At 40.9% G+C, this 17,004-nt stretch overlaps 3 protein-coding genes across 5 annotated transcripts in view; 2 read left to right on the top strand and 1 right to left on the bottom strand.

Annotated features, from left to right (window-relative positions):
• Positions 1-1,900, top strand: part of LOC140372174 (leucine-rich repeat LGI family member 2-like) — a 481,342-nt gene extending 479,442 nt beyond the window's left edge. The window contains exon 9 of the mRNA XM_072459456.1: positions 127-1,900. Within this exon, the coding sequence (XP_072315557.1) occupies positions 127-944 (818 nt within the window). The 3' untranslated portion in view covers positions 945-1,900. The remainder of the gene's footprint in view (positions 1-126) is intronic.
• Positions 1-17,004, bottom strand: part of rpl34 (ribosomal protein L34) — a 211,322-nt gene that overhangs the window by 70,147 nt on the left and 124,171 nt on the right. The window lies entirely within an intron of this gene.
• LOC140372173 (uncharacterized) lies at positions 2,447-12,384 on the top strand. Of its 2 annotated transcripts, XM_072459455.1 has the most exons (7): positions 2,447-4,277; positions 5,199-5,365; positions 6,658-6,884; positions 6,949-7,078; positions 7,163-7,263; positions 10,113-10,254; positions 12,310-12,384. In XM_072459455.1, the coding sequence occupies exons 1-6, from the start codon at positions 2,579-2,581 to the stop codon at positions 10,243-10,245; spliced, it is 2,457 nt and encodes an 818-aa protein (XP_072315556.1). In that variant the 5' UTR covers positions 2,447-2,578; the 3' UTR covers positions 10,246-10,254; positions 12,310-12,384. The 2 variants fall into 2 exon arrangements, with proteins under 2 accessions (XP_072315556.1, XP_072315555.1); XM_072459454.1 differs by lacking the exons at positions 10,113-10,254; positions 12,310-12,384 and adding an exon at positions 7,321-7,733 and having other exon boundaries at positions 2,450-4,277.

The raw sequence follows: 17,004 nt of genomic DNA, 5'->3' as shown, positions 1-17,004 counted from the left end.
GAACTGATTCAAATTAACTCAAATAATTGTGACTGTGTAATAATGATGAATAACTTTTACCTCGATTCAGAGCATATGCTTTATATTCAAAATGATAACTTATTACACTCATTGTATTTCTTTCAGGTCAGTCTATAGTGGCGTGCAAGTCGGTCCTCATCGAGAACGAAGTCTTTGTGATCGTGGCTCAACTCTTCGGAGGCTCCCACATCTACAAGTTCGACGAAGACCAAAGCAGATTCAGCAAATTCCAGGACATCGAGGTATCCAAAATCTCCAAACCCAACGACATCGAGGCATTTCAGATCGGCACGGATTGGTTTTTCGTGGTGGCGGACAGCTCAAAGGCCGGTCTGTCCACGCTCTACAAATGGAACGACAAAGGTTTCTATTCGTACCAGTCGCTTCACGAGTGGTACCGCGACACGGATGCCGAAGTTTTAGATCTGGACGGAAAGACGCACATTATTTTGGCAAGCCGCTCGCAAGTGCCTGTCATTTACCAGTGGAGCCGCAGCAACCAAAAGTTCATCCTGCAAGGTGAGATTCCCAACATGGAAGACGTCGTTGCAGTGAAGCATTTCCGTATCAAGGAGGAGCTTTACCTGACCATGACGCGGTACATTGGAGACTCCAAAGTCCTGCGCTGGGGAACCAAGCAGTTCGCGGAGGTCCAAGCATTGCCTTCAAGGGGGTCCATGATCCTCCAGCCGTTTTCCTTCAAAGAGCGGCATTACCTGGCGTTGGGCAGCGATTACACCTTCTCTCAGATCTACATTTGGGACGAGGAAGGCAAGATTTTTGAGCGTTTTAAGGAGGTGTACATCCAGGCCCCGCGTTCCTTCACCGTAGTGTCCACCGACCGCAGGGACTTCCTCTTCGCATCCAGCTTCAAGGGAAACACACAGATTTTTGAGCACATCATCATTGACTTGAGCCTGTGAGCAGCCGTGCGTCTTATTGACTATTATCAGCATTCTTCACAAAAGATGCATCTGTAAATGGAAAAAAACATGACTGAAATAGTAAAACTTGCATTTCCGGACCTAGTCACGTTTAAGGACCTTCAATTTCTCTCTCATTTTTGCTTCTGGGGCAACCACAGCAAACCATCCGTCTAAAAGCATGCAGTGCTCTTAAACACCACTCCTGCTTTGGGCTCTCTTTGGCTTGATTTCCCACGTTCTGTTGTTTGTACGATGTATGTATTATTTTGAAATGATTGAAATGTGTAAGTTAGTGTGATGTTGCCTAAAGGTTGAATTTAGAGAATTCAGTGAAAAATATTCTTTTAGATCATTATTTTCTAGTAATAGAGTTGGTCTTGCCTGGTCATGGTCCTTTGGTGATAATATTATATATCCATGGTGATAAACAGCCATGGGACAACAGTGTAAACAGCACGTTGCCTTATCTTCACTGGGTTAGGAAATTCAGCTGCCCTACAGTGCCACCTACTGGCTGAGATCATGTACACCTTTGAGCTTTTTTGCCATTTAATAAAGTGAATGTCTTTGAAAGCACAAACCTTTAAATGTAAAGTTTAAAGTTCAAAATGGTGGCAGTGGGGAATTTAGGTGCAAGCATAGAAGATCATAATTTGACAGAAAACAGAAAACAGAATGAATAGGTAAATACAGATATTTAACCAAACAAGGAAAACAATAGTTATAACATTGTAATAGATTGTTTTTCTAATGTTATGATTTTCACTTTTAAAAGCAGCTTGCAAAAGCATGATAGTTTAGACACATTAGCAACAACGTAACTTTCAAAAGAAGAAAACAACTATGGAATATGCTAATTTCAAGTTATTTTGTAAAACATGTTTTGAGCATTTAGAACTATTGTTCATTTGATCAATTCAAAATAAATGTGAAATTATTGAGACAATTTTTTATATGAGGTGTTGATACATTCAAGTTCCACATGCATCACAGTTTAATGTCATATCCAGTTGTACCGGTACGTGTTTAGTGGGAGGAGCATAATGTAAGCTGACGTGTGACCAAGACGGAAACAAAGGTGGACCTCATCTTTACTACACTACAAGGTAGGTTTAAACATATTTACTGTTCATATTTACAATTAGAACATGCTTTCTTCTACTGCATGAAATGTGTAACACTGGAATGAACTCTAATCTGATCTCCAGTGAGTCAAGCACCAAGTATGAGGACGTGAGCATGCCACGCCCTGTTCCTAGTTTCATTCGCTTCTTTATATTATATCCTTTTGCTCAGAGACATCAGAAAAATTGTGTAAACAAGTTATTTGAACACAATTTAATGCAAAATTGTTCAAAACAATTTAACGGCTATTTTCTGCCTTGTGTAATTTCTGGAGATGTGTTTGTGTAATGCAGTCTGTGACTTTGTGTTTTACAGTTTTTAAGAAGTGCCAAAACTACATCAAAAAAGTTCTTAAAATATATCACAAAATGACATCAGAAGTGCCTGAAACACATCCTTTAATAGAATGCATTCAAACCGACGATCAAAAGAACTTAAGGAAACTACTATTGTCCTATAAAATTGATGATCTTTACCCATTCAATAATGATTTTGTGACTCCACTAATGGCTGCTGTGGCGTATCGCAATGAAGTTATTATGACTTTCCTATTGGAGAAAGGGGCAAATCCAAACACACTTAGCCCCAAAGGATTCACAGCTCTGCATTATGTGTCACTGTTCATGGCTCCACCTGTTTTTGTGAGACATCTACTTGAAGCAAAGGCCAATCCAAATGTTTTTATGGTGAAACAATTTTCTGCTCTGCACCTTGCTGCCTTCAATAACATGAAAGAAGTTATGAAAATGCTCATTTCAGCTGGAGCACTGATAACACCTGTAAATGCAAACCAACCTGACAAAGTGAAATTCTCTGAGATGATTGGGATTCTCGCCTCAGAGGGAGATGAGTTATGCTCCAAAGCCAGGTGCTTTATAGAACTAGAAATATTATTACGTGAGAAAAAACCTGAAGAAGAAGTTTTTAAAACGTTTCACAGTGACATGATGAAGGAACATCCTCAACTCCACTTCCTCATGATTGAACTTCTTTTAACACTGCTGGAACCAAATCAGGAAAAATACAGACAACTATGTATTAAATGGCTCAAAGAAACGGGTAACCTGAACACCTACATTGACAATGTTGTCACTCGGTTCCCAATGATTCATAAATTAAATGTAGATTGTTCACCAACTCTACATGGTTTACAAACAGTGTCTTGCACTTTGGAGGAAATACCTCTTAAACAGACCATGGCTATAATTCCTCATTTACTCACTTGTTTAAAAAGGAATCAGTGCTGTGATTTAGTGCTTAAAACCCTGTATGTGATGACAAAGAAAATGAGTAAAGCCCAGGAATGGCACATTAACTTCCTGGAAGAATTATGCAAAACTATAGCTCCATTTGTAAAAGACCAGCACTCCTTTGAAATCAGAGTGTTCACATTTGGAGTGTTTGCAAACTTACTTCCACTTAAACATGCTGCTAAAGTCTTCACCTCAGTGGGCATCTCCACTGTGCCTGAGGATGTACTGACTTCTGCTGAGATGAAAATGAATGACAAACTTAAAGAGGGATTGAGGGAACTCAGTGCTCACTTTGACAGAACTAACTCTAAATGTGAGGAGCTTGATGCGCAAGGGTCTGTGAAAAAGAAGAAGAAGAAGAAGAAGAAGAAAAAGAAGGAAATGTCGGACACAAACGACCCATGTGGTACAGTTCCTGTTGAGGAATCCACATCTAATGTCCAGCCATTTTCATCCAACACTGAATCATTTCCAACACGTAAATGGCTCTCGATCAGCAGAAGGTGGAGAGAAAAGCTGGAGAAACTGCAGAGCGCTGAACAAGTCTCTCGAGTAGGAAGTATAGTGTATGTGAATGATCCAGAGTTCCTCATAGCTAAAGGCAGTGATGGGACTGAGGTCTTCCTGGGGCTGAGGGATGATGGCACTGAAGTGGCCATGAAGAGGATGACCAAATCTAACTATCGAGTGTTGAAGAACGAGGAGGGATTTCTCCGTCTTCCAGAGCTGGACCACCCCTCTATAGTACGATACATCGATAATGCAGAGGATGACAACTTTGGATATTTGGCCCTTCAGCTTTGTGAATACACCCTGGAAGAATATATTGGAAATCTCGGCGAGATGGATAAAAAAACAGTGGCTCAGCAGTTTCTAATGGGGTTGGGGGTTCTGCATAGCCACAAGTCTCCAATACTACATCGAGATCTCAAGCCTCAAAATGTGTTGATTGGTAAGATTGAAATAGGTTTATGTTCGAAGCTAAAATATGTTGGTGATTCTTGAGAGTTTGGGCAAAACCGGTGTTATCAGGAGTTTGACAGCATTTGGCACAATAGCTCTTAATCAGGCAAATGAAGTTATATATCTCAATGTTATCCACTAAATATTGGTGAACAACCTAAGCTTGCTCATCCATAAAAGTCGCCTCAAGTTACTGCAAAAAAGACCGTTCTTCTATTGATATTCTACTTGTAATTTCTTTATTACATTTTCCATCTGAAGTTATCCATTATTCAAAATGACTGAAAGCATAAACGTGATTCAATTTGTCAAAGATGCAGAGAGTCCCGTTCTCTGCAAGGCACTACATTTTTTTGTTTTTAAAGTATTTTCTGACACAACTTTGAGTACATTTTGGCAACATATATTTATAATAGAAATATGTTGATCTGATCTGTAGCCATTTCTGTCAGAAAAGGAAAACAAAAAAGTATATACTTTGATTTCTTCCAGTCTTGCTAAATTAACAATGGTACGCTCTAATATATGTTGCAATAAAGGCATATTTTATATTTTATAAAGGCATATTTATTTTATGAGTAACTCAAAAATAATCTGTCACTGACAAATTGAAAGATGAGTAAATATGTAATAAAACTGTCAACTCTATCAAATTTTCAAACCAATTCAAATATTATGTCTGCCTATATTCATTCATAAGCAGCATTCATGTTCTAGAATTTAATGTGGGCAGCTATTTAACTCTATGGAACATTCACTGTTTTTTGATAACATCCAAAAGAATAATCCACAAATGATTCTATGTTACGTTTTGTCCCGACTCCCGAGAATCCCTCATGTTATTATAATGTCATAGCCTCTTGTAATAAATCTAACTTATCACAATCAATTTGTTCACAATCTTTTTCAGACGTTAAAGGAAGGTCTAGACTGGCTGATTTTGGGATAAGTAGACAATTACCTAATGATCAAACATGTTGCCGTACACAAAGTGCTGGGACTAGATGCTGGATGGCCAGAGAAACTTTGGGCACAAATAAAGATCCTGTGCCATACAAGTGGAGCACAGATATACAGGTCAGAGGTCACTGCTACAGTTCTTTGATTAGGCTACCCCAAATAAATTGTCTGTTTGCTGTGACCCAAGCCAACATTTTTCAAGTGGGTTGGACGGTAGGCAAATTCTTATTTTTTTTACTTTGAAGGCAAAAAAAAAAAAGATCCAAATTTTGCCATTTTTTGACTCGGAGTGACCGCCAAGGGTCAGGCTTCAACAGTCCAGGGGTCAGGCTTCAACAGTCCAGGGGTCAGGCTTCAACAGTCCTGGGGTCAGGCTTCAACAGTCCAGGGGTCAGGCTTCAACAGTCCAGGGGTCAGGCTTCAACAGTCCAGGGGTCAGGCTTCAACAGTCCAGGGGTCAGGCTTCAACAGTCCAGGGGTCAGGCTTCAACAGTCCAGGGGTCAGGCTTCAACAGTCCAGGGGTCAGGCTTCAACAGTCCAGGGGTCAGGCTTCAACAGTCCAGGGGTCAGGCTTCAACAGTCCAGGGATCAGGCTTCAACAGTCCAGGGGTCAGGCTTCAACAGTCCAGGGGTCAGGCTTCAACAGTCCAGGGGTCAGGCTTCAACAGTCCAGGGGTCAGGCTTCAACAGTCCAGGGGTCAGGCTTCAACAGTCCAGGGGTCAGGCTTCAACAGTCCAGGGGTCAGGCTTCAACAGTCCAGAGGTCAGGCTTCAACAGTCCTGGGGTCAGGCTTCAACAGTCCAGGGGTCAGGCTTCAACAGTCAATGACGGAAAACGTCTCTATCAACCCGATCGGGAGACTAAATCTCACGATTTTAAGATATTTCAATCGACCTTTTGTACGCCGCTATTCTTTATTTTGGTAGCAATGGCGAGCGGGGGGAACATGCAGGCGCCGCCATGTTTGTTGTGATGACACTGCTGGGCGTGTTTCAATCCTAGAATGCATTGCGTAATATATAGATAGAGCGTGGCATGTGTTATGATCAATTAAGTGGCGCTTAAATTCAATTTAACGGCCCTGATGCGCGCTCTGTTTAATTACAGAAGCATATGGAGGACCGAATATGAAGCTGCACATTCGTTGCGGTGCGTTTCCAGTCTTTTAGGATGAAAGATAGGTTTACCAGCGTGGTAAAAAATGTCGACACAGCGGTTTAGGAAAGACTGCCGGTGAGTCAGCGAAATAATTGAAAAATAAAAGATTTTGACGTTTGTTCAACAAAATGCTGACATTTTTTTTCAGTCGGCTAGTTTCACACTGGGTCAGTCGAGTTACGGCAAACAGACATATTATTTTGGCCAGCCTTAGTTTAAACACTATTTCATATGTGTCTCTGTTTACAGGTGGCTGGGATGTTGGTGTACTACATTCTTTCTGGAGGGAATCACCCATTTGCTACTGAATTAGATTTTGAATGTGAGGGAAACATTTTTCGTGGGAAATACAACATAGACGATGTTCAAGACGAGGTGGCGAAAGACCTCGTTGAAATGATGATTGACAAAGAACCAAAGGCTAGACCCAACGTGGAGCAATGTTTGAGCCATCCCTTTTTCTGGAACAATCAAAGGTAAGAGAGTAGAAGAGTTGTTTTTGTTAGTTTTATGTTGATAAAAGTATGATCATCTTTTTAGACGGCTTGAGTACCTGAAAAAAATTGGAAACCGTGATGAGATTTCCAATTGTCGGAATGCTGAGCCTGAATTTATTTCTTCGGTGGAGGAATTTGTGGTCGAGGGATCCTTGAAGAACTGGAAAACAAAAGTGAGAAATACAAATAACTGACAATTACAGACATTGAGATTTAGCTTTAGGTACCTAATTTCTGATTGTATCTATATTTTTAAGTTTGAGGAAGATTTGGTCCACAAAATGGACAAAAGGGGAAAAACTTACCCTGAAAATGCTTTGGGTCTTTTGCGCTTTATACGGAACCTTTATGAGCATTGGTAAGTACAGTGATTTAAACATTCAAAAATACATTTTATGTTTTCTGTTGTCTCTAGTTCCAATGATGCTGCCAAAGTTGATGTCTCGACCTTGTTTCCGGATCTTTTTGGTTCCATTTATAAATTTGCCAAAAAACAGGGATGGAATTTGGAGACACCCCTAAAAGAGATGTTTGAAAGTGAGGAGATGACCAGAGGAGAAACTCCCAGTCCAGGAATCCCAAAGCAATGACATGACTAAAGGCACAGAAATATTATAGTGGCCTGTTTAAGAAAATAGTAGCCGGAGCAAATTAATACAATTTTAATCAATATTGAGATTGAGTCATTTCTAGTCATCAGTGATGTGCTTCAGTCTTTTTTATTGGAGAGGTCCACAACCAATCCTCTGTCAGTAAATGTGTTTGGATCAGAGTTCAGACTTTGAAAGAAGAAAATTGAGTTGTTTAGGTTTAAATGGCTTGTTGATGTTCAGGAAATTAGTAATGAAACCCTTTTTTAAATGAGATTTTAAAAATGTGATTGATCAAAATGTGTTTGATTTAAATGAACAATGTCATCAGAAGATTCAAAGTTATGTAATGGAGGCAAAATTAAATGGGCATTAATTACTTGACAGCAGATCTGAAGGCGAATGATGATTAAAAAGACATGATGAATTTTGTTAATTAAAAAAAAGCTTTAGAGGAAGGTTAGCCATCTGGACAATGTTTTTATCTTTTATTTTTATCGTTTTGTCCCAGAGGCTTTATTTGACAGGACAATTGTGGTGTGAGGGTAATTTTTAATCTGACAGAACCAATCCAACAAGTTTTTATTTGTTAAGAAGCAAGTTTTTTGCTTTACGGTTACAAAAGATGGAACAATAGAGTTATCGAGCCTCAAACGATTGTTTTTCAATAACAGAACAATCTTGGAAACACTGCTTTAATTCAATCACGAGAGATGCAATCACAGAGACATATTTCTCATTATTTGCAGTAATGTTTACGTTGGGAAAAGCAGATGTGCTTCAGTCAGTGCAGCGTTAAAGTTCTGTAGTTTTGTCTCACAGACGCAGCTTTGCACAGAAGGCTTTCATGTGCACGTAAAGCTGAGGAACCAGCTGCTCTTTGCCTCTATGTTCTTGTTTAGTGTTTTCAACTGCACTTCAGAGAGTACATCACCGTATTCAGAATAAAAAAAATAAATGAAATAGCTGCTGAGCGATGTCTGTGGCCTCTGCTCTCGTGCCATCGAGTTTAAATCTAAAGTCCTCGAGTCTGCGCCGCTCTACTTCCGGATAAACTCACGTTGTTGCCGCACTTTTTCTGGGCACATTATTTCTGTGACTGATGAGAAACTGTTTAATGAAATCACCATCTGAGAATGAGAAGTTGAACGACTTCATAGCTTGCTGATGGAGCATTTTACTACTATTTTGTCAGCACGGGGGTAAAACTTGGGCTTGTAAGCTAGCTGCCATTAGCTTGACTTTGTGTGGTCGTTCATCACGGTGTATGACGTGTAGCTCTGATGTTTGGTCTCAGAGCCGTAGGACATTATACTCTTTCATCACAGAAACATCTTCATTACGAATTAAACGGACACTTTCCATTAATTCCCTTGAGGAAATAATCAGTGTTTGCATCACTTGCTATCTTGTGTTTGAGGGACGTTTTCTCTGAGCGAGAAGAGTTGAGAGACTGAAACGGAAACGCCTCCGTCACTATATATAGCAGGAGGAATAGGCTCCGCCTCCTCTGCGCGCGTGCGTCTCGTCTCTGGTCTGTGACTGGCGGAGTGTTCTGAGGCTTCTGGGACTAGCGTAGAGAGCTGTCCCATTTGTGAGATACAGAAACCGAAACGAATATTGAAAGAGAACCGGGGTTAACTTCTTAACGTTAAGTTTCTACGTTGCTGCCATTTCTGGCGCAGATAGATAAGCACCTGTTTCCGTGACTGGCTCCATCTAGTGTTGAAACTGAGTAGTGCAAAGGGGTTCAAGGTAAAGCTGTTTGGCTCCATCTAGTGTTGAAACTGAGAAGTGGAGCTTAGAGGAGCTCAAGCTTTTTGAGCAAACCATATTATATTTTCAAAATGTATCGCGGGCCAAACGTAATTGGGACACCCCTGGGTTAAATGCATGGATCTATTACCGGTAAGTGCTAAAAGGGCCCCACGAGAGACCCTAATAGTGTCCCCTTAATGGGCGGAGCCTACACCTAAGCGGAGCGGGGGAGAGAGAAGAGAGTTGGCATCCGAGTTTATTTAAGTTTAAAGTTTAAGTTCGTCGTTTGTTTGTCTCCCCAGTTTAGACGTGTGTGCGTGATATAAGTAAGTAGTGTTTGCAATGCATGTGAATATTTAGTTGAGTGATTTATACCTGTTTCGAGCTTAATTGATGCATGTCCATCACGTGCACACCCTAAAGTGACGCTAATGTCGGTGCATCATTTACACGTCCTGTGATGTGTTATTCTTTACATCTTAGCCCTCTTTGTTCATCTGCAGACACACACACATGCACTCTCTGGCATTCATACTGTCAAGAATTCTATCACAGCATCATTAAACCTTTCTCAATTAAACTGACTCTTCATGAGTTCTAACCGGGGTCACCACAGCGATTCCTCTATCCACACCAGCACAAATTAACTTCTATATTTTTATTAAGGGCATAACTATAAATGCTTAAAATTTGTCCTAATTACATACAGTTTAATGTAATTTTCATTTGCATATGTTTAGTGGGAGGAGCAATAAAGGAGACTGACCTGATCCAAATGAACACAAAGTAAGTTGGCCAGTAACTTTTTGTGCTTCAGAAAAATTAGAGGCTCACACAATGTTTTTATTCTTCTTTCCAGTCCAGAAGACGCAGCCAAAGTTGATGCCTCAACTTTGTTCCTGGATCTTTTTGGTTCCATTGAAAAATTTGCCAAAAAACAGGGATGGAATTTGGAGACGCCCCTGAAAGAGATGTTTCAAAGTGAGAGATGACCACAGGCTGTGTCACACCAACACCAGAGGAGAGGCATATTCACAGATGGACTTGCTGATTATGCCCCTTATTTCCATTTCAGACAGAACTTCTCTCAACTTCTGATAATGGAGGTGAAACTCTGTGGAAAGGCAGCCGAAAGGGACGGTCGTCGGCAAGGTGAGGCCGATGGACAAATTCCTTTGCCTCCCCATAATCCAGACCATCTCTAGAGCACACATCCCGAAAACCCAACAACAGGTCAGCCAGCCTGCTCTTCCACTCATCTGACACTTCACAGCTGAGTCCACAGTCCTTCAGCAGCTGCACAGCATCAAATGAGCCACACAAGGAAACACGTCAGCTTTATCCAACACTGAATCATTTCCAACACATAGATGGCTCTCGATCAGCAGAAGGTGGAGAGAAAAGCTGGAGAAACTACAGAGCGCTGAACAAATCTCTCGAGTAGGAAGTATAGTGTATGTGAATGATCCAGAGTTCCTCATAGCTAAAGGCAGTGATGGGACTGAGGGATGTTGGCACTGAAGTGGCCATGAACAAATCTAACTATCGAGTGTTGAAGAACGAGGAGGGAACACGTGAAAAGGTAATTTAATGTTCTGTTGAATAAACTTAACTCAATAAAAGGTGTTGCAGATCGTAATTATATGGATAGATCTTTTCATCAAAAGTTTGCAATAAAAACAAAGCAATCTTATTCTTTATAATGTATATATTTTCAAGCTACAATAATCGAGATGGAAACCAGATCACAGGCCAAGTCTAAGATCTGGTTTGAACAAAGGTCAGGGCGGATCACAGCCTCTCAGTTTAAGTCAGCATCTGTTTCCTTGATCAAAAGGTTATGTTCCCCTGATGCCTACAAGTTTTCAACAGATGCAACAAGGTGAGCTAATGAGAGAGAATATATTGTGGGGTCATTCATTATTCAGATAATCTAGATATTACAATATTCAAAGCCGATGATGAAATGATAGTAAAAATACAACATCTAGCTATGATTTATGCATGGCTAATTATATTTTATTTTATTGCATGTGCATGAATCGTAAACAGGACCAAATATAAAGGTAAGTACTCATTAAATATTTGTCAGTAGACCTAATTACTACTACATTTCTTTGATGCATGATATTATTTTTTGAAATCTCTCAACTTTGAGTTTTTATATTAGGGCTATATTACAAAATACTTGTATATATTACAGGTATGGTTATGGGCATGAATGTACTGCAAGGGCCGTGTAAAATGAAACGTTGAAGGAAGAACACCAGGAAAGCGAGATATCGGAGGCTGGACTTAACCTTCATCCAGACTACCCAGTCCTCAGAGCATCGCCTGATGGAGCTGCCGCTGCTGTGGACAGGGCATCATTGAGGTTAAGTGTCCCTACTGCCTTAAAGAACAAGAACTAGAAGTACTGTCTGAAAGTAAATCTTTCTGTCTGGACAAGGATGAGGAAGGGAAACTTCACTTAAATAAGCAACTTGCTTATTACTACCAAGTCCAGCTCCAGTTACTCCTCACTGAGGCCCGTTACGGTGACTTTGTTGTCTGGCAGGAGAATGATGCGTTTGGTGAGATAATTCCTCTGGACAAGCGCTTCATTGATGGCTGTGTGGACCAGGCCAAGTCATTTTTTGTTCAAGGTGTGATGCCAGAGCTGATCGGGAAATGGTATTGGTGACCCAACAAAAGGTTCCCTAAACACAGGGAACAATTCTTCAGGGACTTCCCTTTGCTACTGCCAAAATGAAAATATTGGTGAGAACATCCTTGAATGTAAATCTGGCTCATGTAGCATTGTCAAATCCCATCAGACCTGCCTAGGGCTGAAAAATCCCCCAAAAAGAAAATGGCTCTGTCCAGACTGCAGGACAACAACAAATAAAAGGACGTTTGGCAATAAAACTCATCATCGTTTCAGTCAAAAGGTACCACTGACTCGCACAAATTAGTCAACGAACATGCAACACGGACATTTATCAAGGGCGAGTGCGACCAATAACTCTTTCAGAATAAATTCTCTGAGAAGATATCATAAAACATTCTGGGGAGAGCACTGACATGTCCTGATGCAGAGGAGAAACTCACAGTCCCAGTCCAGGAATCCCAAAGCAATGACATGACCAAAGGCACAGAAATAATATAATAGGCCTGTCTAATAAAACATTATCGAGATTCAGTCATTTCTAGTCATCAGTGATGTGCTTGAGTCTTTTTATCGGAGAAGTCCACAACCAATCCTCTGTCAGTAAATGTGTTTGGATCAGAGTTCAGACTTTGAAAGAAGAACATTTTGTTGTTTTAGGTTTAAATGGCTTGTTGATGTTCAGGTAATTAGTTTTGAAAGGCTTTTTTAATGAGAGCAAAAGATTTTAATCAATGTATATGTTGTAAAAATTATGTGTGATTTAAATTCTACATATCGGCCCTTTTAAAAAACAATGTCATCAGAAGATTCAAAGTTCTGTAATGGAGGCAACTGGAGGCAAAATTAAATGGACCATAATGGGCATTTTCAATGATAACTTGACAGCAGATCAATTATTTAGTTTTTGAATAACTATTTTGTCAACCTTGTAACAGGAAAGTGAGACTTAATTTAGACACTATCAAAGTACTACACTTAAAACACCACAATTATTTTGAAGAGGTTTTGTACTTTTGGCTCAGGATATGCATTAGACAGAATACTCTCCATGACTGATACTTGTGTAACTTTTAAAATCACACAGTCCAAAATGGTTTAATGTAATAGGGTAAAGGGTCTAGTTCTCTGTGGGTTTTGACCGATCATATAATAGATCCATGGTTTTGACACAATGTTACAAACATTTTAAATAATTATGACTCAAAACTGATCCAAAATTAAAAGTATAAATTGATTGTTGCTGTTGTTAGAACTATTATCTGTCATCATTTATATCACTTTTGCTATATCATTACCATCACTATCATTGCCACTAACACCCGCCCATAATTTCTTGTGGTTTTAATGCACCACAATGTGTAATATATATATATATATATATATATATATATATATATATATATATATATATATATATATATATATCTATATATATATATATATATATATATATCATATATATATAAATATATCATATATATATATATATATATATAAATATATGATATATATATTATATACTTAAATCAGTCTTCTCCTTTGGTGTTTTATGGCAGTTTATATCCAAGTGTTACGTTCTTCGTCGTAAGCCCCTTACAGACCGCGGCGTCCGAAGCGTCCAGTTTACATTCAAAGTCTATGTAAACGCGCGCCGAACGCGTCCTGCGTTTTCCGCGGCGCGTTTTTTTGCGGTGCGTTTCCTGCACTTTCATACGCTCTCGACGCTTTGAGCGCGCGTACGAGGCGTCCAAAGCGGCCGGCGCGACATGTTCAGCTTTGTTCAACTTTCTGCGGCAGATGCGCCGCAGCAGCCAATCAGAGATGACCTACGCACGACCTGGAAAAAGACCCAAAACAAACCGCGCAAGGTAAAAAAAAAATCCTTAAGACGCAGCTCTTGGAGCAAAATAATGATATTGACTAAACTCTGCTCAGCTCTGAAGTATATGCGGGTCCCAGACGGGCCCCCGGAGCCCATCGCCTCCGCTTTTGGACTGTGTAAAGTTAATAAACCAAAGCCATGGTCCACCATTAAACTGCATTTACACCACGAGAAAAGCAACACAGCACAACTCCACTGCGGATGTGCGCAGGACGACTCGGACGCACGTCTGCTGTTCAGTGTATTTTACGAACGTGAGTCCGGCGCGTCGAGAACGTGCGTCCGGGGCGTTTGTCTTCAAACGTACAATCGTCTAACTTCTGCGTCGGGCGCGAATTGGCCGCTGCGGTGTGTATGTGGCTTAAGACTTCAGACCCCCCCTCGTCCCCTGCCTCTCGCCCCTCCTTTGGTGTTTTAAGACTTTATTCTTTAGACTTTATTCTTTAGAGTTCATTCTTTCCGCTTTGATCCCATGGGCTTTGAAAACAATGACACATAAACGCAGTGGTACGAGTCAGCACCAACCAACAAGAAGAAGAAGAAGAAGGAAAGCAAAGGTAATGTAACACTTGGATACCAACTACCATAAAACACCGAAGAAGTTTTTCTTTTATTTACCGCAGTGAAGCGCCAATTCTGCTCTGTGGCTGTGGGAGGGCATTGATACTTTTTCATATCCCAAATGGGGTGCACCAAAAAAAAGTTTGAGAGGCTCTGGTTTAATGTATTTTCTAGTTGCATATGTTGAGTGGAAGGAGCAAAAAGAAAGCTGACATGATCTAAATGAAGACGGGAACAAAGGTAGTGTAAAGAGTAAACAGAGAAACTTGAGCTTCTTCAAACTCATCTTTACTACAACTACACAACAGGTATGTTTAAACACATTTATAGTTCAAATTAACACAGACCAAGCTCTCTTCTTCTACACAAAATGTGTATGACCGGAATGAACGTTGAAGTCTTAATTACAGTAATGAAACTATAATATCTCGCCCTATTCCAGGCGTCGATTGGCTATGTTAGATACATTTAGACGATTTATCACAATTTGCGGCATTTCTTCTTTTCTCTCAACCCAATTTTACACTGAAACAGTTATTTTTAATAAAGCTTTAGCAGGGCTTAAAAATCCTTAAGAAAATTAAACAGATCACTATGACCCACTTTTTTCCAGTCAAATCACCCATTCCGAAATGAATCACGATCTGTTCTCCAAACCCACAAATTTAGAAAGAGGAATCGGTAAATAAGTTTAAGGAATCCGCTTATAATCTATTATTTATTTTATTGACCTTTATTTCAGCAGGTGAAACCCAAAGTGAAAAAATAGCAGCACACGATTCATAAAAACATTTACACATTAAATGATCAAATCATTATACAGCAGTTATTATGACCTCTTTGCTTAAACTCTTTGTTTGGGTTACAAAAATAAAGTATTGTGCATACGCTTATGACGCTGAATCTAAAAAACAGCTGCCAAATTATGGCTATGTTTTGGCTACAAATTCTTGGGTGACTTCAGATGCAGGTAACTTTACTGCTCATCTGAAACTTTGACCGCTAAGGCCTTAGTTATTTTATTACTTGGTTTACGGATCCGCCGCACTTAGATTATTGATTTATACAATATAAATAAAATAAATTATCATCTTTTTTTTTTTATAAAGTGCCGCCGACAAAGCAAATTGGTCAAATTGCCGCCCAGTTTCAGGGACCGCGGCATTTCCCTTATAGCCCGTTATAGCCTCATGGCTAACCCTAACCTTAACCTTAACCTTAACCTTAACCTTAACCCTAACCTTAAAGGTGGTATGGACGATTTTTTTCCAGCAAATTTTGTATCATATTTCCTCGTGGCGTGGATAAATCATTTGTCCTGCCACGTATCAATCATAAAACGCACCTACCGCTCACCTGCAGCCGCGTGCGGTTCGTGCCCACACTTCCGCGTGCCTAAGCGCATGGATCTATCATAATATAGTTCCCTCAGTGTACGGGCAAAATGAAGACGGAGAAAGACAGTTGGAGCTGACGCAGAAGTGGACAGAAATCTACGGGAGACGAGCGTTCTCAAATCGCCGAAAAATCGTCCATACGCCTTTAACCCTAACCTTAACCCGGCGCGGTCTAAAACGGCGCTAAAACGCGGTCAAATAGTGGCGCAGTGTCAGGAGCCGCGGCGCGCGGCCGGCACAAAAATAACATGGCAGTTTCGGCCGCGCGCCGCGGCTCTGCAGACACTCCCTAATTCAAAAGACAAGAGCGCGTGAAGCAATTTCTCACCAAACTCCTGCGGAAGTCTGTGACGGAGCGGGACTGTCCCTGCGCGCGGTCCCGGGGAGAGCGTGCACGCTCGTCTCTCGGTCTGCTGCGCGCCTTTATATCGCAAATACACATTTTAAACCCGTTTTCCACATTTTCTTCAGCGTGTTTTGCCGCGACTGGGTGGGTGGGGGAGGGTGCACACTTAAGCGTCAGTTCTGTCTGTCTTAAACACACTAAATCTACTGTTACACACACCTGCGCGCCACGTCTCCCCCCCCCTCTCCTTCCGTGGTGCGTTTTGGGCAAACCCGGAAGAAAACATCTTTTGAAATTTAAATTGTATTTATATTTATATTCCGTCCGCCTGTGCAAAATATTTAATTTAAAAATCTGTAAACCAAGTAATAAAATAACTGCGGCCTAACTTGCAAATAAAAGCAGAAAAGTACCAGTACAAATGAAGCCTGCATAAATTCAGCCTGGAAGACCTAACTCCACCCATCTACATCAAGGCCTCCATGGAAGGACCCCTCTCCCCAGCGCCATCATCGCACTCAAGCGGGCGCCCGCCTGTCCGTCTGTGAGTCAGATCCCTCACTTCACCATGGACTCTCCCAGGTTTCTGCGCTTATCCCAAAGAGATTATGCAGTTTTTCCTGGCCAAAGAAGTAGGGTGAAAGGTCAGGGGGCGTCTGTACCATGGCCCTCGCACCTGCTCCTCATCCCCAATCAACGCTCCCAGTGACTCCTCCCTGCTCCCAATCAGCACCAGGCGGTCGCATTTAAGCCCTCAGGCAGATGGCTCGGCCGCTCAAACCGTACTGCGACCCACCACCTCCCCAGCTCCTCCTCTACATTCCCCTCATCCTCTACCTTCTCTTCACATCTACCACCACCAGTGTCCAGGCTCCGGGGGGAGACATCTAGTACAAATAGATCATGGAGTGCCCA

The sequence above is a fragment of the Eucyclogobius newberryi genome, unplaced genomic scaffold (genome assembly GCF_026437365.1).
Source record: "Eucyclogobius newberryi isolate DKJ021-1_F unplaced genomic scaffold, fEucNew1.0.hap1 SCAF_22, whole genome shotgun sequence".
Lineage (NCBI taxonomy): Eukaryota > Metazoa > Chordata > Actinopteri > Gobiiformes > Gobiidae > Eucyclogobius > Eucyclogobius newberryi.
This window is presented reverse-complemented; position numbering and strand designations above follow the sequence as displayed.

Bases quoted from the DNA above. Each gene is read 5' to 3' on its own strand.
- LOC140372173 (XM_072459454.1), top strand. From the start codon at position 2,579: ATGGCTGCTGTGGCGTATCGCAATGAAGTTATTATGACTTTCCTATTG. The intron at 4,278-5,198 runs GTAAGATTGAAA...AATCTTTTTCAG, and splicing joins GCCTCAAAATGTGTTGATTG to ACGTTAAAGGAAGGTCTAGA. The intron at 7,079-7,162 runs GTGAGAAATACA...TATATTTTTAAG, and splicing joins TGAAGAACTGGAAAACAAAA to TTTGAGGAAGATTTGGTCCA.